The 21,701-nt window shown below is 37.8% G+C and overlaps 1 protein-coding gene across 2 annotated transcripts in view; it reads right to left on the bottom strand.

Moving 5' to 3' along the window:
* Window positions 1–1,018: 1,018 nt before the first annotated feature.
* The window catches only part of mtor (mechanistic target of rapamycin kinase), a 99,236-nt gene continuing 78,553 nt past the window's right edge, over window positions 1,019–21,701 (bottom strand). For both annotated transcript variants that reach the window (XM_043246681.1, XM_043246680.1), the window contains exons 43-58: window positions 20,419–20,541; window positions 18,995–19,177; window positions 18,420–18,554; window positions 18,023–18,197; window positions 17,524–17,659; window positions 14,468–14,615; window positions 14,173–14,295; window positions 10,962–11,044; window positions 10,795–10,867; window positions 10,637–10,711; window positions 10,130–10,265; window positions 9,025–9,090; window positions 8,700–8,780; window positions 2,024–2,104; window positions 1,740–1,845; window positions 1,019–1,596 (exon numbers count right to left, since the gene is read on the bottom strand). In XM_043246681.1, the coding sequence (XP_043102616.1) occupies window positions 1,581–1,596; window positions 1,740–1,845; window positions 2,024–2,104; window positions 8,700–8,780; window positions 9,025–9,090; window positions 10,130–10,265; window positions 10,637–10,711; window positions 10,795–10,867; window positions 10,962–11,044; window positions 14,173–14,295; window positions 14,468–14,615; window positions 17,524–17,659; window positions 18,023–18,197; window positions 18,420–18,554; window positions 18,995–19,177; window positions 20,419–20,541 (1,740 nt within the window). In that variant the 3' untranslated portion in view covers window positions 1,019–1,580. The remainder of the gene's footprint in view (window positions 1,597–1,739; window positions 1,846–2,023; window positions 2,105–8,699; window positions 8,781–9,024; window positions 9,091–10,129; window positions 10,266–10,636; window positions 10,712–10,794; window positions 10,868–10,961; window positions 11,045–14,172; window positions 14,296–14,467; window positions 14,616–17,523; window positions 17,660–18,022; window positions 18,198–18,419; window positions 18,555–18,994; window positions 19,178–20,418; window positions 20,542–21,701) is intronic.

Below are 21,701 nucleotides of genomic sequence, written 5' to 3'. Positions count from 1 at the left end.
TACATTATGTCAAACTATAATACCAAATTAAACGTGTTTGGTTAGGCAAATACACATAAAACCAAAAACAAATATAATTTATGTAGGATTTGGACATCAGAAACACACTTTTTCATTAGATAAAAAAGAGTTACAACATCTTTGGAATTTATTACACTTCAAACCTGGAAGAACGTAGTCGAAAACCTTGAAACCATAAGACTTTCATCTGGGCACTTGTTAAAGACCAAGGCAATGCAAGTATCTTACATTTAACTACACGAAACAGAGGTTTAGTTTGCTATAGACCCCATTATAAATGGTGCTGATTGTTTCATTTAAAGGTTGACTCCTTTTCCATAGCTTCATTCCCTGTTCTTCTACTGATCTCTTTCATCCACTTTGCCCCCTTTTATATGTACAAGTGAGTGTATGTATGTTTGTTAGACTAGTTTGTGTTGGTGTTTAGTTAATAAAACTTTTTGCACAAATTACATGAGTTTCTAATTTTGGTACTTTCTTTGGCCATGAAAATAAAGTTCATATGAAATTACCCTTTTGCTGGACAAACAGATTAGTTAATATCAAAATAATTCTGCTACAGTTGCTACTGGCAGATGGTAATTGTAATTTTTGGGTTGACCCTTTTGAGTTGATTTGCTACATTTACCCATTCAGCAAGAATCAGGTCAGTTGGACTAACAATAAGTATGACTGTTACTATAATCCAAGAAGTTACTGAGTTCTGTTTTTTAATAAATTTACTAGGATACCATTTTAGATCTTATAGTATAGTTTACTTCTGGAAATGGGGACCAACCAAATTTTTCTCCACCCAAAGCCTGGTAATACTAATGACAACTCTTACTGCTTATTTTTCTTAGACTTTCACAGTTCACTAAATGATTATACTTTTTTCTCGAAAGCAATTGAACAGTGGGAAAGGTCAGAAGTTTCAGCCATTTTTAACTGGTCAATCAGTTATATTTTTATAAACTGGGGAAAAATAAATTTAAAGGAAGTCAGACTTTTTCCTTCATGATAGTTGTAAATTTTAATGTTCTTTAAAATCTGTGTTAAATATAAGTGACAATTCATTTTCATAATAGCAAGCATACGAAATAATCTTTCATAATATTAAGCTACAACATTGACATATTGATAGGAGAAAGTGAGCAATATATGGTTGTTTTGTCAGCATTTAATCAGATTTTCTTGTAAATCGCCATTCACATTTCTATTGTGCTGAACATTTAAACATCTAACTTCAAGATTTCATTTTCTATGTGGTATCTGACCAGAACAATTCTTGGTTCTTAATGAAATAACAGGCAATTAACAGAGTAAGATTATCTTAACTGGTACAAATAATTTCAAGTAACAAAAACAGTGACAATGTTAAACACATAAAACAACACAAGATGATATTCTTCATGTTATTTGGAGGTTGCTTGGAGACTGAAATGATCGACACACAACTTTAACTTTCACATAAGCCGACATTTTTTCAAATGAGCCTCAGTTTTCAAACTCTGTGTTTACCATCTTAGGTGAATTTTACAGTAAAATACATAAAGAAAGCAGGAACAATAAATGAAGCTCTACCAAAAAGGGCACCTAAAGAGAATAAGAGAAAAAAAAAAGACTGTAAACACACAACGCTACATATTACAACATAAAATTACACATTCTAGACTATGTTGAAGAAATATATATTTGTGCAACTTACAATTTTTCAGCAATTAAATAAAAACACATACCATCCAATATAACACTGGCACAGGTTTTCATGTGAAGTAGCTTGTTTGATGAGCAGCTCCACTTGAGTCGGTACGTCCAAGGTCTCATCATGGGAAAAGTCTCTTCCTAAAAGAAGTAAATTGTAATTAGAAAATCCATTAGAATTTTTTAACTAGCTTAACTGATTTTCGATGATGAATGATGATAGTGAGGATCATGATAGTGCTTAAGTTGTGTTTATGTCACTTAGAAATTGATGTGTTTATGCTCTGTGGCTAGAGAAAAAAACAACAGTTTTGCTCACCAGTTAGCTTGTCCCGCACCCTGTTGATAATTTGGATAGCTTTCTTGTTCAAGGCTTCAGGTTGCACAAGACCATCTCCAACTAAAGGAAGAAAATAAAAAAAACTAAATTTTTAACGGTAAACATACTGAAAACCACATCCTGAAACCTGATCAGTAAACAGATTATTCCTGATGATGCTTTCAAAACTTTTATGGCTTAATGTTTGCTTGAGAATGTCAATCTATCCCATTGGCAAGGCAAGGTTGACTCCTACTTACAAAATTGTGTTTTGATATGTTGACTGCATAACGGTGGAATATACAAGGCAAACATAAAGTGCATTTTTATTTGTTCAGCATGGAAAAGAGAGTAAATAAGAGCTTATGTTTACTGTATAAAGTAGAGGATTATTACCAGGGCTGTTGATTTAACACATTCATTTGATGCAATTATGGAAAAAATTTGTTAAATAATGAAAATCCATTAACGGCTGTTCAAAACCCACTAACCTCATTGCACATATTTATGCAATTTTAACTGCTGAAAAAGACTTGTTATTATACGTAATATTATTTCAGCCTATGAAAAAGGGAACTCCCCCCAATTTCCAAATGTAAATTAATAAATCACATGATAGCATATTATTTGGCCAGTTTTATTTTTAACTTTGAGTTAAAAATGATCCAAAATCAATATTTAAGCAAGTACATAACCAGTCAGTGTTCAAAACTATTGGCCTACTTCAGCCTGATTCACAACAGTTAGCTCATAATAATGTTTTCTAATTTCAGTGGTACATTTTTGTGAGAAATTCTAGCATGGCACTGCATAATTACATTCTAATATGAAATTTGAATGGTATGACCAAATATTGAATTGTATCCAAATTACAACCTATGCTTTCAATGTCTAACGCAGAAATGTTAATTCATGCGTTTATGACCTTGAGGTTATATTATTGTAATACATCCCTCTCATTGTATTGTTCTCTTTTATACTGTTCAGTGCTTTGATACAATCTGTATTGTTAAAAGCGCTATATAAATAAAAAGTGATCGACTGACATTTAGAGATTAGACTGTACATAAATTGCATCTACACGGTAACACACACTATACTTAGTCATGCAATGCTGAAGCTGTTAACATTAATAATTTGAGATGTATAATAATAATAATAATAATAATAATAATTTGCAGACTTCAATGCCATATGAGTTAATCAACAGTTAGATTAAATCACCATTGGTAGCACAATTTATTGTAATTCTATTTTCCTCAGTCAGAACAAAGTGTGGTATACTTGTTACTTATTTAAATGGCAATATATTGTGAAACTTCTTATTTAGGTCATATTTTCCAAGACGGAAAAGTTTATATATGATTGAAATAATGATACATGCATGTCGATATATGTTGGGAAGGAGGATGACCCATAGTGGAACCATGGTTGATTTTTTTAGCACCAACCACAACAGTTGACATGGTTATGCAGAGGTTCAGGCAAATGTTGATAGACTGAGAGATTAAGCAACACAGATGGACCAAGAAACCAATACGGAGACATGTAGGGCTGCACAGTGCATATATGACATATACACTATATTGCCAAAAGTATTCGTTCACCCATCTAAATAATCAGAATCAGGTGTTCCAAACACTTGTCCACAGGTGTATAAAATTAAGAACCTAGACATGTAGCCTGTTTTTACAAACATTTGTAAAAGAATGGGTCACTCTAATGAGCTCAGTGACTTCCAGTGTGAAACTGTGATAGGATGCCACCTTTGCAACAAATCCAGTTTCCAAATCCAAAAAATTCCTTGCTCACAAATATTCCAGTCAAATTCAAATTTTTTTATTTGTCACATACACATACATACATGGTACGACATGCAGTGAAATGTTTTTTACAACCGTCCAGCATCAAAATAGAAAACAGAAAACAGAATTTAAATATATATAAATATAAAATATATGTATAAAAATATGTATAAAAAGTGTGCAAAGTTAAAAAAAAATAAAGTGTAAATAAGTGTAGAATATAAAATATAAAGTGTAAAATGTAAAAGTGGCTGTGCGAATGTCCAGTGCAAAGTGGCTAGTGCAATTGTCCAAAGTAAGTGGCGAGTATCTGGGAAAGAGGGGTGAACATGGGAATCCCGGTAATTAGGTGCTGGGTGTTCTCCGAATGGCCTGCGGGAAGAAGCTCCTCCTCATTCTCTCTCTGGGAATGAAAGCGCTTTCCTGAACACAGCAGAGAAAAGAATCCATTGTTGGGATGGCTGAGGTCTTCCACGATCTTCCTGGCTCTGGTACAGCACCGCTTGTTGTAGATGTGCTGCAGCACAGGGAGCTCAGTGCGGATGGTGCGCTCAGCTGACCGCACAACCTTCTGAAGGGCTCGCCTGTCCTGCATGGTGCCGTTTCCAAACCAGGAGGTGATGTTTCCCGTCAGGACACTCTCGATGGTGCAGGTGTAAAAGTTCCTGAGCACCTGAGATGGGAGTCTGAAGTCCCTTAAGCGCCTCAGATGGTATAGACGCTGCCGGGCCTTCTTCACCAGGGTGTTGATGTGACAGGACCAAGACAGGTCCTGCGTGATGTGAACACCCAGGTACCGGAAACTGTCCACTCTCTCCACTGGGGTTCCGTCGATCTTGATGGGATGGTAAGAGCGCACCTGCTTCGTGCTGAAGTCCACTATTAAGTCCTTTGTTTTGCTGACGTTCAGAGATGGTTCATGACACCATCTCTCCAGGTTGTTGATCTCCTGAAGGTAGGCCATCTCATCGTTGTTGGAGATCAGGCCCACCACGACAGTGTCGTCAGCAAATTTAATGATGGTGGTGGAGTTTGTAGTGGCCACACAGTCATGTGTGTACAGCGAGTACAGCAGGGGGCTCAGAACACAACCCTGAGGGGCTCCAGTGCTGAGAGTGAGGGAGGATGAGGTGTGTTTTCCCATCCGTACGGCTTGTGGTCTGTCAGTTAGGAAGTTGGTGATCCAGTGACGCAGGGATGGGCTGAGTACCAGGACCTCCAACTTCGAGGTGAGCGTGGAGGGAACTATGGTGTTGAACGCTGAACTATAGTCCACGAACAGCATTTTCACATAGTTCCCTTTCCTAAAATCCAGGTGGCTTGTGGTTGTGTGGAGGAGGTGTGTGATAGCATCCTCTGTAGACAGGTTTTGGCGGTAAGCAAACTGAAGTGGGTCCAGTGTGTCCGGTAGTGATGCAGTGATGTCTCTGACGAGTCTCTCGAAGCACTTCATCACTACAGACGTCAGAGCTACAGGGCGGTAATCATTTAGGCAAGATGGTTGAGGTTTCTTCGGCACAGGAACAATGATGGACTCTTTGAAACATGAGGGGACTATAGACTGTTTCAGGGAGAGATTAAATATCTCAGTGAACACCGGTGCTAGCTGGTCAGCACAGGCTCTCAGAACCCGACCTGTGATGCCGTCAGGTCCTGCTGCCTTCCTGGTGTTCACTTTCCTGAATGCCCTCCTTACGTCGTGCTCCGAAATGGTGAACGCGATTTCCTCTCCGGCTCTCTCGGCATGCGTGCTGTTCATCATGCCGCTAGCGGCGATAGCGTGATTAGCGTGATTAGCTGCAGCCTCGAAACGAGCATAAAAGGTGTTTAGCTCGTCTGCCAGAGAAGCATCCGCGCTCCACTCTGGAGGTTGGCGTTTTATAGTCCGTGATGTTTCTCAGTCCCTGCCAAAGGCTCCTAGAGTCACTGTGTTGAAACTGTGACTCAAGTTTCCTCCCGTAGCGCCTCTTTGCCTCCTTTACTGCTCTGCGCGCGCATTTGACGCAGCCTTGTATTCAGACATATCCCGGTGACTATCCCGTGTTATAGGCTGCGGAGCGGGATCTCAGAGAGTCGCGGATAGTTTTGTCTACCCACGGCTTCTGGTTGGGAAACGTCCTGATGACGGTTTTCTCTACTGTGTCATCCGCTAGTTTCCCAATGAATCCCACCACCGCTTCCGTGAACTCGTTGACGTCCTCGGAGCTACACCTGAACATGGCCCAGTCTGCGTCATCCAAAGCGTCCTGCAGAGCGGCCACCGAATTGGTCAGACCAGCGTGACACCTCCCTCTGTACCGGGGCTTCCTGTTTCAGCCTCTGTTTGTAAACAGGTACGAGGAAAATGGCGGCATGGTCCGATTTACCAAACGGCGGGCATGATTTTGCCTGGTAGCTGTCTCTGAAGGGTGTGTAGCAGTGATCCAGTGTCCTTTCGCCCCTGGTGGGGCAGGTGATGTGCTGGTGAAAGTTCGGCAGTGCGCGCTTGAGGTTTGCACTGTTAAAATCCCCCAGCACAATGAGTGCGGCGTCCCGGTGTTGTGACTGGTGTGTTGTGAGGTGGTCGTGTAAATCCCATATTGCAGCGTCCGTGTCCGCTTGAGGTGGAATATAAACGGCGCTGACTATGACCGAGCTGAATTCCCGTGGAAGATAGAAAGGGCGACATTTGATGGTCAGAAGTTCCAGGTTTGGTGTGCAGGAGCGTGAAAGAGGAACAACGCTCGCGCTGTCGCACCAGCGGTTGTTCACCATCAGACACACTCCACCTCCCCGTGTCTTCCCCGACTCCATTGTTCTGTCCATGCGGTAAACGGAGAAAAACTCGGCCGGTTGTATGGTGTGGTCCGGTACCGCTGGGTTCAGCCATGTCTCGGTGAAGCAGAGGAGTTTGCAGTCCCGAATGTCTCTGTGGAACTTGATCCTTGCCCTGAGGTCATCGAGCTTGTTTTCCAGAGACTGGACGTTGGCTAACAGGACACTAGGTAGGGGAGCGCGGTGTGAGCGTGCCCTCAACCTGTTCCTGACGCCGGCTCGTTTCCCTCGTGGACGCCGGTGCGGGTCGCGTCCTTTTGTCTTCGTCAGGATCTCGCTCGACCAACATGGGTCCGGGTTTAAAAACGGCGAAAGTTGGGTGCATTGTTGAGAATGAGAAAGGTTCAGTGTGTGGTATTACGCTGAAAAGGGTTAAATATAGGTTCCAATAAATATATATTCCAAAAACGTTATTTATATTGCGATTTACATTCTAAGAGCAGGAAGCCCAGGCCCTGAGCAGTTCCTGAACATCTGGCAGGTTTCCCAAGTTAAGTGTGAATGCTAACCTCAAGGTACAATTGTGTCTTTTGTTTCAGGGTTTCTATAACACCTATGCATTTGAATGACACTTGTATGCTAAATAGATCAAGGCTTGGACAATTTCTGTTCTGTATTTGCACACTTTTTTTTCAATGGTCTCCACCTCGCCTTGAAACCTCTATACCCCAATGTGCTGGGCCTTAGTTAGATATCTTGGAGATTTCTTGATGACCTCTTGATGACTACAGTGACACAAAGACAAGTTTAAAGGTCTGTTTACCAAAAATCTCCTGGTCTCTTCTTAAAAGAAGATAAAAAAGTGTGAACATCAAAATCATAGAACAAGTGCACAGAACCTGATTTTGTGAAATGCAACATGTTCCTGGATTAACATCTTTGTTGACCCAATAACAACATTGTGATTAACCAATCAGATCTGAAGAACCAGTTTATAGTTGAAGTTTAGGCTTACAATCAGTGTTTGGTGCTTGTACATCAGTGTCATTCATCTATCAATTCATCTGATTTTTGGCATTACTCATGGGTAAGATTAGGTTTAAGTGATTTATGGTCAAAATAAAATTTTTGTATTAAAATGTTGTTCCAGGGTTAACAAAATATGACACAGGAACATCAGCAATATCAAGACGTGCGTTAGGAGACAGGCTTGGCATTTAACTGGACAAGTGGTGATCAAGACAACTGGATGAGACTAGTGGCAATGAAGAACAGACTGTTCTGAAAGGGGCCAGCAACGACAACTATGTATATCACAGAACCAGTGGTGATGAAGAAAATACTGTACTGTGTGGGTAACACATTCTCACTTCCAACTTGTCACATATGGATGCTTGGAATATATGGAATATATATATATATATATATATATATATATATATATATTTTTTTTTTTTTTTAATACCTGATAAGTTCTTCCTGTTGTGGCAAAGTTGATTTTTTTAGCCATCACTACACTTAAGTGTTGCATAATTTTTCCGAAATCATTCTAATATGCTGATTTATTATCAATGTTTGAATAAGCTGTGCCGCCTGATATGTTTATTTTCAGAACCTGTGAGATAAAGCCCCATGTCATTTTTTCCATTATTTATTTACATTACAAAGGTTGGTCTGCACTCTTTTAAAACTCTTGATTGATTAACTATCACTTGATGTATGTCATTTGCTACATAATCACTGAGATAACTGTCAGATCAGCTGAAACATTTTTCTTTTTATCTACTATTTTAATTTTAATAATACATTTAAAGAAAGTAGACCAAACTTTGTACAACCTTTGAAATATAGGTTTTGGCACCTTATTCTGCTGGGAGAGCACTGTGAATTGCATATATTACATGCATTTATTGAAAATAAAATGTTTTTATCATGTTGTTTATGGTGGCCATAAGGACATTAACGCAAGTAAAACCTATTATGTTTTTACAGGTAGCCAAAAGAAACAAAATGTAAAAATACCAACTTAACCAAAATCACTTATAATTATGACTTCTGAGCTTGTAAATTAGAACCTGCCAGGAGGACTTGAAAGTAGAATGTCTTCAAGGACTTACTGAAGGAGTGAATTGATTCAGGCACAGTAGTTCCAGGCTTTTTGTGGGTTGTTTCTCCCAGGTCAATACCCTCCATTGCTTCTACATGAAACATACCAAAAGACACCACAAAATATGAATCTATTTACAAGAACATGCATTAGTTTAGGTGGAAATGTGTGCAAAAAATGTGTGTAAATAAGAGTCTTATTTATGGGAAAGCTCTGGCAATGTGAACAAAATCTTGGGAATAACTTTTTTTCTGTAATCTCCAAGCTTTTCAGTTTTACAGGGGAGTTTACCCTACTATAACACTATAAATTAGAATGGGGATAAAGTCACTCACCAACAGACTGTCCTGCTGTGTAGGAGTCAGTTCTGGTCCTGGAGCGCTTGTTTCCTTTAGTGTTTGCTGTAGGAGAGAAAAGAAAAATCCATCCACTTTAAAAACTTTACCCTTCATACTTTTAATTAAAAAGCATGGCATTAACTTTAATATTATAAGTTGATATTTTCAAATAAATGAAACATTTACAAACTAATAATGGTATAAATAAAAAAATTAAAAAATAAAACCTAATTTGTTGGTGATTTTAATATTCACTTTCATAATGAAATAGAGACTTAACATTTATAAATGTATATAATTCTGCTGTTAGACAAAATGTGTCAGGACCCACTTATTTGCTGTCTGTCATGCTGTGGTCTGCCTGAACTATGTTTGAGCTCCATTCATCACTCAAACGACATAAAAAGCTTTCTTACTTTTAAATGAACCAATTCAAATTGAAAAAACTAATACTCTAAATGCGTGTCCAAGATGACAAGGTAGCATCATTAGTTTTTTTTTTTAAATTGACAAACAATTCTGTGTAATGTCCTTTTAACAAACATGTAAATTCTATGCTATGAAAACAGTGCTTACAGTGTTAACAATGTCCTCCTATACCTTTCATAACAGCTTGAATTCTTGCTGGTGCTTGACTAGATTTTCTCTCTTTTTTTTAATAGGTAACAGCAATAATTATATCACTAGAAATAGCCAACTACTGTTATTAAAGAGCTTACGCATATTGGAGGACTAACCAATACAGAAAGGTAGGTAATCACTAATATTGTTGTTTAGAGCAGCAGTGGCACAAAGCTTACATAATTTGTTGAAAATAATTTTGTTAGGCACTGTGTAATGATAATAGTTTAAATATCTTTATAAAAAAATACAATTATTAGAAAGAAACAAATGACTAAACATTATTATTATAATTAAATAAAAACAAACTCAGTGTTAACCAACAGGTAAGAGTAATTTACTTCCGGGACACATGTTGATATCTTATGAAAGGCAGTTATGAAACATCTAATTTTTAAATTCAAAATTACATGCTGAATCCCTTTACAGTTCCAGCTCTAGTATTTTTAAGTCACTGAATATGGAAAAGTTGTGTGCTTACTGTCCATAAGCCTCCAGTTAAGTAATGGATCATAGACAAAGGCCTCCAGCACAGCCATGACACTGTCCCTGTGTTCCCGAAGTACCTCCATTACTGTATGACATGTAATCCGGTAGTTACCATCTAGTCCAGTCACCTGAGAGGAAACATGATGTGTTAGGCACCCAGAAAGATGTCACTGATAGCATTCACAAGGGTGTTTCATTCACATATTAGTCATTCACACTCCATTTCTCACTATTAACTAACTACCTGTCTTTAACTATGACTTCAATAAACTCATAATTTGCTTTTTATTAAAAGGTTGTTCAGTTTAGGTATTGTGTAGGATTGAAGAGAAGTTATGCAGAGTGTGTAAATATTAATAAACAGCCAATACGCTAGTAATATGCATGCTAGAGATTCACTGTTTTTCCTCAGAAGAGTTATTAGTTAGGGCAAGGTGGAAAAAAAAACATTTTGGACTTAAACATTCCAAATACACCCCCATACAACAGATGATCTTACCTCCATGGCATTGGTTAACATCCGGGTTAATCTGAAAGGTATTTTCTCAGGGAATTTTTCTCTGGTCATTGCAACCTTAATGTATATTTAAAAAAACAGTTGTAAACAAACAAAACTACTGCATGCTGCTTATTTGTTCTTGTTTATTAAAAAAATACCTCAAAACAGTCCCCAAAATCAATATGCAGTATCTTTCCACTCAGCCTGTCCAACATCAGATTAGAAGGATGTCTGTGGTTGGAGGAAAAAAAATATGCATGGCATAAGTTATAAATTAATAAACAAGTGTTGATAAAAAAAGCAGTAATGCCAGTTTAGTTTGTACCTGTCACCAAGCCCTAAGATATAGCCAACCATGGACATGACAGCTAGTGAGCGGGTGTAGTTGGTCCTCCTATCAAACCAAACCTATACAAAAAGGTAGCAGTTAGAATCAAATTTTTACATTTTGTTCTTAAAACAACATTTTGTTAGATGCAATGGTAAATATATCTACAATAGTGAAACCAAAATACAATTTTGTGAAATGTATACAAAATATACATTTCACCACTAACAGAAAAAGTTCTGAATTTTAGCACCCATATTTAATAAAATCAGTGCCTTTTAAAGTTTACAGATGTGGCCATTAGGAATTTGTGTCACAGGGAAAAGGATGCCAAGCACTCTGTGGAATTTTTTGACACAGAAAACACATCACCAGTAGGTGGGCATTTTATCCGGACCGTCAGACAAAGCAAAACATTAAATATGTTACGTTTTCCAGCCAACATTGCTTCAATTAACTTCATAACTTGAAAAATAGTTAAAATGTAATGTAATGCACTATGACTTTTAATAAATGAATTATACAGTAAGAAAGAAACAGATTTTTAAGAGAAAAACAACATAAAGCTTGATTTAATTGAAAAGTGTGTACTGAATTAATTTTTATTTATATCACATATCGTATGTCTAAATGTCATGCTTATGAAATTTAATGCATTGTTTTAATAATGTTGTATTACAAGAAAACACATTTCCTTGTCTGTCATTCCCTATGAGTTATGTTGTGACGACAGACTGGGGTCTTGCTCACCATCAAGTGGGTATAAATAGGCTACAGGTGTAACCACTCATCAGATTTTGCTTCGGAGCCTACAGCCCTGAAGTGCTACAAACAGGGGAGAAGCTGAAACAAAAGCTGTTCTGGGTGGTGTCAAGGGGTTATGTGGATATTCCCCAGTTGGAGAGAGCGGTTGGGGTTCATTTGTACCCGCAAAACGCCGCCACCTGACGGAATCGTCTCAGGCTCCCATCCAAAGCCTGTAGGACCACGGCAGCTCTCACTGCTAAGGCCTACAGCACTACAGGCCAAACCGCCTCTGCCCTGCATGCCATGGCAATCCTGCAGATCTGCCAGACCAAGGCACTGAAAAAGCTGCACTAGGGTGGATCCGAGGGTTGATGCAGGAGCTGCGCATGGCGACTGGCTTTGCTCTACAGATGATAAAGGTCACAGCACGATGTCCAATTTGGTGGCCCAAGAGCACCATCTATGGCTCAACCTGGCCGAGATGCGTGATGCTGACAAGATTCACTTCTTGGATGCTCCCATTTCCCAGGCTGGGATATTTGGCAACACTGTTGAGGACTCCTCTAAGCAGTTCTCGGCAGCAGACAGAGGCGATTCAGCACATCCTCCTCCAGCATGATTCTCCAGCTGCCAACAGTCCACCACGGGTTTTGTCTCGGCCTGCTTGTCGCCTACTCTGCCACAGGTAGCCTCTAAGTCCTCTAGGAAGACGATGAAGGGACCCTGAGACGGATGGCCTGGAGAGACAAGGAGTTGCTCTTCAGGAGATGGTGAACAAGGCGCCACTCCTTCCCTCATAGGATGGCCGGGCGGAGAACCTTCTGTTTCATTTTCTTTCTGTTACACCACAGCCCCAAGGGTCTGCAGTACCTATTGTCTCAGAAAAAGAGCAATTTCCTCATCTTCCGGGCCTTCGGGTCCGTGGTGTGTCAGTGTGCGACACTTTGCATCCTCACTCATTGCCAGTGGCTAAGAGACGATGGTTGGGAGACGCTACGCTTCCCCACATATCTCTAGACAGCACTGTAAGGCATTTGGACAGTCTGTGGAGATCCAACCCAAACGTGCTGTCTCCTCCAACTGCTCCCTGCTGCGCACCCCTTAGTACGCTGGTGACTCCGATGGTGCCACTCATGAGGAGTTTCGATGCGTGGATGGCACTACCCAATGCTTCACGCTGACATATCTGGATGATTCTGCTAGGCTATGTGATCCAATTTGCCCATTGACCTCCCAGGTTCAGTGGCATTCTTGAGACTTCTGTGGCAGCCTGGAACACTCCTGTCTTACAAGAGGAGATTGCTGGGATGCAATCGAGCTGAGTTTTACAGACTCAACTTCATTGTACCCAAAAAAGTTGGTGACCTTCGACCGATCCGGAATCTGCGAGTTCTGAATTGGGCCCTGCATAAGCTTCCGTTCAGAATGCTTAAGCAGAAATACATCATCAGGTGTGCACAACACCAGAATTGGTTTACAGCAATCAGCCTGAAGGATGCGTATTTTCATGTCTCATCCTTCCTTGCCACAGACCGTTCCTACGGTTCGCATATGGAGGTTCATGAACGTTGCAGGAAAGGGGCACCAGACTCTCAATGACTGCCTCATTCTGGCTCAGTCACTGGAGAAGTTATGCGAACACAGGGATTTGGTGCATCCGCACCTCAGCCAGTTGGGGCTTCGGGTCAACTGGGAAAAGAGCAAACTCTTCACAGTGAGAATTTCTTTTCTCGGTCTGGAGTTAGACTTGATGAGTATGACAGTGTGCCTCACAGAAGAGTGCTCTCAATCATTGCTGCATGGGAGGCACTGTCAGGTCAGGTCATGGATAATATATGGTTAATATTTATGATTTATTTATTTTTCTACTTTATGTTGGAGTCATTTTCTATTTAAAATAAATACATGATCAAAATGATGAAGGTTTAAATGTAAACCTGCTTATTTTTTTAAACAAGTTTGGTTGCAATGTTGCTCTATGCACCACCTGGTGGATGTTCTGTGAAGCATAACACATTTATTTCATTTCCAATGACCATTCTTGCAGAATTGAGCAGCAAACTGCGAGACAAAAGACGCATGAAACACGCATTTTTAATGGCCACACATGTAATAATAATTATTAATTAATTAATTATTATTAATTATATATTAGACTTTGCGTATCTTTTCAGCCTAAATTTACAACCTCTCAAAATTATAACTAAAATGTTTGTTATAAAATTGTTATATTACAATTACTATTTAGGACTTTATAATGGCCAACAGTAACTTGTTTTATTTAAACATGTGCACCTAAATGCATTTTACAATTTGTCTATTTGGGCACTGAGATAAAGTGACAAGGAAGTGACGTTGGAATCATATTTTCCATGAAAGAAAATATTTTCCATGAAAGAAAATATGAAAATGCAAAATACAATTGTTTTGATGAGAATAAAAGATAATAATGATTGCAAACCTCTGAGCTGGGACTCTTAAGCCACAGCAGTTTGGCCAAGTCATCTCCTGCTGTATTGTTTACTGCATGCTCAAACACCTCCACCTTCTCCATGAGAGTCAAGTGGTCATAGTCAGGTGCCATCTACCATAAATTACAGTTTTAGCCAACAGAGATCAATTTTATGTCTTCAGTTCTTCAAGTTCTCCCACACCATTTCCTTCTGATAAAAACTGCTGAACTATTCATAGTTACACCAGGAAAGTATTTTACTTAAATAAAAATGGTCAACTTTGACAGGATTGAGACATGTTACCCTAAGCATGATGCGATGTTCAATATTGAGTAGGATCTTCTTCTTCTCTCTGTAGTCTCGAATCAGTGCATGCAGCGTATCACAGTGAGGAACCCAGCCGATCAGACCAGAGTTGGTGGAGAGTGGAATCACAGCATAGCGCTGAATACTGTTCAAAGACATGTTCATTAAAGAAAAGATGTGCCACAAAAATTAGAGCATCAAAACCTGCTTATAGAGCTGGCTAATATTTTAAATAAGAAGACCAGTACTATATAGCGCCCTTTACAAATTTTAGAACACTTGGTAAATAATGGGATATGAAATTTAATCTAAAAAATTATGTGAATTAATTTAAATTAATATTTTATCAACCAATCAATCAATCAATCACTTTTATTTATATAGCGCTTTTAACAATACAGATTGTGTTAAAGCACTGAACATTATAAAACAGGAGAATATACCTAAAGCATCTAGAAATCCTTATGAGTAACTAAAGTATCTTTTCATCCATACTGTATTATGGATTAATTATTTTGAGACAAAAGGTTGAGCCGCAAAATTTAGGAAATTGTTATATAAGAAACTAACTCAAAATCAATTCAACAAAACATTAAAAAAATCAAATAAAACTTCTGGACAGAATCTTCTAGAATGTTTCTGGACGCAACATCAGATCCTTTGCCATGTGTTGCTCAGAAGAAGATTGAGAGCTTGTAATGTTTCTCCTGTGTAGTTTGCTTCGGATAAAACCTATTGTTACACGAATACATGTGACAAGTATATTATATGAGGGGGGTATCAGAAACATATTAATATATATTTTTGAAAATATCTTGGATTAATTAATTAGACTTTCATAAATATTTTCAAAGATCAAAAGCATGAACATCAAGCAAATGACAACATTTAAGGAGGCCACTGTAATACCAGCTCTGCTCAGCAGGTATCACTGCAGCCTCACAGTTAGCAGGTTTCAGTTCTGGCTGTGGAAGGAAGCCTCTGTGTGTGTCGTTGTAGCATGTTTCTCTCTGTGTTCCTCTCCAGTTTATTCCAATATCAAAAGACTGCTTGCAGCTTAGGTGGATTGGAGATAATAAATGTCTCATAAAAGTGAGTGTGGTACTGTGTCCCGGCATTTCTGGGAATCTATTCACAATGCTTACTCAATTTTTTGTTTGTATCATCACTTAAAATGCTCACTTAACCCCACAAAACCCCCCCACATGTAATAATCTAGAACACTGTCTAACTCTTGATGGCTGCTCTGTTAATTCTTCTTCATCAGTTAGGAACTTAGGTGTGTTGTTTGACAGCAATCTTTCCTTTGAAAACCATGTTTCTAGCATCTGTAAAACAGTTTTTGCATCTCAAAAATATATTCAAATTACAACCTATGCTCTCAACGTCAAATGCAGAAATTTTAATTCATGCATTTAGGACCTTGATGTTAGATCATTGTAATGCTTTATTGTGTGGTTGTTCTGCACACTTGATAAACAAACTTCAGCTGGTCCAAAATGCAGCAGCTAGAGTCCATACTAGAACTAGGAAGTATGACCATATTAGCCCGGTTCTGTCAACACTGCATTGTCTCCCTGTAAAACATCGGACAGATTTTAAAATCTTGTTAATTAGTTATAAAGCCCTGAATGGTTTAACTCCTCAATATTTGAGCGAGCTCTTAATCACATAATAGTCCTGCACATCCCCTGCATTCTCAAAACTCTGGCCATCTGATAACACCTAGAATATCAAAATCGACTGCAGGTGGCAGATCCTTTTCCTATCTAGCACCCCAACTCTGGAACAATCTCCCTACCACAGTTTGGGAGACAGACACACTCTGTCAGTTTAAATCTAGATTAAAGACACATCTTTTTTACCTAGCCTACACATAACACACTAATGCACTTCTATTATTTAAATCTGTTAAAGGATTGCTGCATTAATTAGATCAACCGGAACTGGGAACACTCCTCATAAAATACGATGTACTTGTGATATCGTTAAAAGAATGGCATCTATGCTAATATTAGTCTGTTTCTTTGTCATTCTGTTCCTCAGCTTGTATCCAGATCAGATGGTGGATCAGTACCCAGAGATGACGTTCATCTGAGACCAAAACACACACACATACACACAAGTCCTTTACACCATTGTGCATAGCCGCATTTAAAATTGAACTGGAAATTAAGTTCTAGGCATCCGGCCAGAGGACAACTGGCTCCAACTAAGCCTGTTTTCCTCCTCAATTTGATTACAGAGACTCACTCTTCATTTAATAACAAATTGTTTAATCTCGTCATGATAACATTCCTATCATTGTATTCTCCTATTTGATACTGTTCAGTGCTTTGATACAATCTGTATTGTTAAAAGCGCTATATACATAAAAGTGATTAATTGACTGAGTTAAGTCCATGCATTACCTTTTTATGTTTTGAAATGCTTTAATGAAAATATGTTCATGAGTTTAAATATTTATTGCAGAATCTGCAAGCAAATCATTTTAAGACATACTGTACAAGGGGTCATAAAAATATTATGTTGTGGGACCAACAATATTATATTTAGGACAACTGAGGGACTTAGGCACAACTATTACAATCAGCTACTTTTGAACACATTACATTAAACTAAACTTTTGATGCTCATGATGTCTGTGTAGACAGTTGTTTCGTCTTATATAATATGTAAACATCTTATGGGTGCAAAAGTTATACTTACTATCAAGCCTAAATCCTGCAATACTTATATAACTCCTGAAAGGCAGGAGATGTTTGCATAATGTGCTAGTAATTAAAACATACAAAATACTGGCTATGTACCTGCCATGGTAATATTATGCATTACTAATTTCTACTGTATTAAACTTGTGTCATAATTACATTATATTATGTGTTCTGAATCTATTTAGCATTTATTCTACTGATCAGAAAAAAAATTGAAAAAATAAAATAAACAAGGTATCAGTATATAATTTGGTTTAGCTATATCTTGTTTGCCTGATATAATTAGTTTCAAAGAACAACACTTTCTGAGATTCTGATGCCAAAATGCAAGAGGCTTGCCTCAGATTTTTGCGCAAGGAGGCTGGGTCATTAGCCAGTAGAGTGTTCACTAAGCCAAAAAGCTGCATGACTCTCTCATCCTGCCGTAGATCCTCATGACCCTTCAGCAAAAACATGAACTCATGACCATTGCTACCTGCAGGGTACAGAATACAACAGAAAAAACATTGTGTCACCGTATCTACTATAACGAATGCATTTACTTTTACAACCAAGATCACAGCATGTGTTTGTAAGAAAAAATAAGACACAATAAAATGTTGCCCTCATAAAAACAACTTGTTTTACATACTAGAACAGAGATGCCTTCACCAGGACCTGGGTCCTGAATGCCACATATTACAAGATCAGGAAAAGAAAAAAAAACATTGTCCAATGCTCAGAGCAAGCCATGGGCCAGATCAGATGTAGAACTGTTTAAATTGTGTCTGTTGTTCATTTTCTTTTCCCTTATTTATGACAGCCTATGCAAAACAGTTAATTTTTACTTGGCTCTTACCCATGATAGTGAGTTTGCGTGGCCGCTGTTTGGAGGTGATGACCTGCAATGAGGGAGCAATAGACTGAATACGTATAATTGGCTGATTGGGGTCATATGTTCCAGGCACAGCCAACTCCAGATCACGACACATAAGTAGTTTAGGTGAGACATACTGAAGCTCCAGTGAAGTGAGCTGTGGACAAAGACACACTGTCAGTAATTTATAACAATAAAATATCAGATAATATTAATTTCAGTTTTCATCCTGAAAATATACTTGCTAAGTTAACATCATCACACATGTCTCTTTGTGAGTTTAAAAGAGTTTATTATTGTAAAGACATGATTTAAATAGTTTACATGATTTAAAGACTATTCTAATGAATACACTAGCAAGAAACACTACTTGACAGACCTGTGGCAGCTGTTTGGATATCCTGCGAAACACATGGTAGTACAGGTCCCAGGCCTGCGTCAGGTCCTTCACATTACCAGATCGCATATACTTTCTGCACCAGTCCTGCGCTTCCATCAGGTCTCGGCCATAAGCCTGAAACCACAGCAGCAGAGGATATTAAAAAATACTGATGGACAATTAAAAATCTTTTCCTGTGTGTAAGAGAATGTGCTCTCTTTGCCAAGTGACATGAACCGATGTCAGCTGAGCTGATGTCAGGAAGTCTAGAGCTAATAACATCTTTGAATTGGCTTTTATTTGTAGTGCTTTAAGACATTAAGCAAGAACAATACTACAGACACGTGTTATATTTGAAAGACTTGTAGACCAGAATAATAAATAAAGGTATTAATTTTTTATTTTAATCCAATGTAACACTGATTAGATATATTAGAATAGTGCATAATAAATAAAAATATATTAACTATAAAAATTTATGGAGATCAGAATTTTACAACACCGGAAACAACAGTAATACATATTTAACATTCAACTATAAGGGTTAAGTTACAAATTTCTCCATATGGACTTGCCTGATTAAATGATGTTTCTTTCAGAGTTTGTGGCCCTCTCTCCATCATGGCATGTAGGGGCTCCAGTACGGCAAACATCCCCTTGACATTCCTCTCTCCAAAGTACAGACGTGATGCCTCCTCCAGCCCCTCATGCCACATTTCATGCCACAGAATAGCCACCCTGATCAGCTCCTCACTTACCTAAACACAGACAGAAGCAGTGACCATGTAACGCATCTGGCTGTATTAATTCCTCTTTTTAGATCATAACTGACTCTTGGCTAAACCTTGTCTTAAAAAACACCACTTACTAATGCAGCAACTGTACCTTAGTAGGTGTTATTGTCAATTAGTTAAGTAAATCTTTTGCTCCTTTTAAATGTTTTTGTATTTCTATAACATCTCATTCTCAGAAGGATCTGTGAGTTTGATTGGCTTTAAAAAGAAATTGTATAGAAAACACAGTAACAATTTTTTAGCATACATATTACTAGAATAAAGCCATTTATTAGTGCTAATTAAGCACATATTAATGCTCTACTTTACATGACTTTATTCTACATCCTTAATCCTACCTTAATGCATCCTTAAATACCTTACTAACTATTAAGCTGCAAATTAAGAAAGTATTAGAAAGTAAGAAAAGTAAATGGTTCACAAGTGTTACCCAAGTTGGAAAAGTCAAGTCACCTTCAAATCTGTATATGTATCAGTAATGGATAATGACAAGATTAAAACACTCAATTTAACTCAGTTAAAGGGATTTCATTATTGAATACAGAAATGTCATTGTCTAGCTCGATTTAGTGTAAATAGTACCTGTGCAATCAAATCAAAGGTAGTGGAATTTTTTTTATTAAAGAATATTTAAAATACAGCAAAACATTATTGTCAGTGCACGTTTAATACAGTGTGTATGCACACTTTTAGTTCAGTTCTCTTGTTTTCTTTTTTAAGTACAGACCAAAAAAGAAAAAGATTTAGTCCTGGTTTGCTTAGCATTAACACTCTCTTTTGTCATATTGTCAGCTGTAGACACAAATGGAGATGCGCTGCAAAGAAATGGTGATTCAGACACCTGACTGTAATGGATTTTGGTTTGCTTAAATGTCTTACATGTCGTGTTCATATATTGTGCAAACACACCATGAAAAGGTGGGTCTTGGTCCACTTTCTGACATGCCATATGAATAAACCGCACTAATAAAGAGCAATCACTCAAAAGTAAACAAGCCTGACAACTGTGAACACACTCACAGATACACAAGGTACCCAGAAAGGAAACGTGCAATATTTCTTTCTTTTACAAAAATCTTCCCCAATAAGCATCATCAAATCACTGTTTATGGATATCTCCAGTTTATTCTTATTGCATGTTCTTTAAAGCTTTGTAATTAATAAAACATTTATTTTTTTTAGACAGTCAAACTTTGTACTCATACCATAATGGCTTGCTGGACCAGAGTGTTGCAGTGTTCACACATGTTCTTCAAGATCTTATTGGCTGCATTGTGGCGGGCAGTGGTGGTAGATTTGGAGGCCACAGTCAAAGGATAAATTAAAGCCTTTAAGAACACAAACACAAATCAAAGAAACACAGGTTATTATTCATAGACACAAGTCTGGAGACACCTATTCATTTTTTTTCATAACACTGTAAAAACTGTGCGTTAAATAACAGTATTTTACAGGCAGCAGGGCAGTCAGTAATGTACTATTAATTTACAGCCCTCTATCATTAATTCTTACAGCATGTTACTGTCATACTACCATTGAACTCTGCTCCAAATGTTTAAATTACTATTCATATGGTATTTGTAATGTATTCCATTTGAGTCAACTGGAAAAAATATTAGTATAAAACAACAAACACATTAAATAACTAAAAACATGTCTTAAACTCAAATATTTCAGATCATCATCAGCTGTATTTACACATGCATCTGCTAATATACTCAACAAAAGGATCATCGTGTTCAACCCTAACGTTCAGTTGCAAAGTATTTATAAGTTATTAGCTAACGATTTACACATTTTTTGTAAGTTAAAAAAATCTTAAATAGCACCATGAAATAATCCTTAGTAAAAGGTTAAAACACTGAAAAAAGTATTTTTTTCAAGGTAAGTGGTTGCTAACAATATATTTTTTGTTGAAAGTTAAATCAACCTGTACATGTTACTCAACCTGTACATGTTACCTCTGGGAGATATTATCAGGAGTCATGGTGTTAGTTTTCACTGCTATGCTGATGATACTCCGCTCTATATTTCAGCGCAGCCTGGTGTTACACACCAAATTGAGAATCTAACAGAATGCATAGTCGATATAAAAAGCTGGATGATGAGTAACTTCTTAATGTTAAATTCTGAAAAAACAGAGGTGCTAATAATTGGACCTAAAAACCCCACATATAATAATCTAGAACACAGCCTATCACTTGACGGCTGCTCTGTTAATTCTTCATCATCTGTTAGGAACCTAGGTGTGCTGTTTGACAGCAATCTTTCCTTTGAAAATAATGTTTCTAGCATCTGTAAAACTGCGTTTTTCCATCTTAAAAATATATCTAAATTACGACCTATGCTTTCAACCTCTAATGCAGAAATATTAATTCATGCGTTTATGACCTCAAGGTTAGATTATTGCAATGCTTTATTGGGTGGTTGTTCTGCACGCTTAATAAACTTCAGCTAGTCCAAAACGCAGCAGCCAGAGTCCTTACTA

Source organism: Puntigrus tetrazona, chromosome 8, assembly GCF_018831695.1.
Source record: "Puntigrus tetrazona isolate hp1 chromosome 8, ASM1883169v1, whole genome shotgun sequence".
Lineage (NCBI taxonomy): Eukaryota > Metazoa > Chordata > Actinopteri > Cypriniformes > Cyprinidae > Puntigrus > Puntigrus tetrazona.
This window is presented reverse-complemented; position numbering and strand designations above follow the sequence as displayed.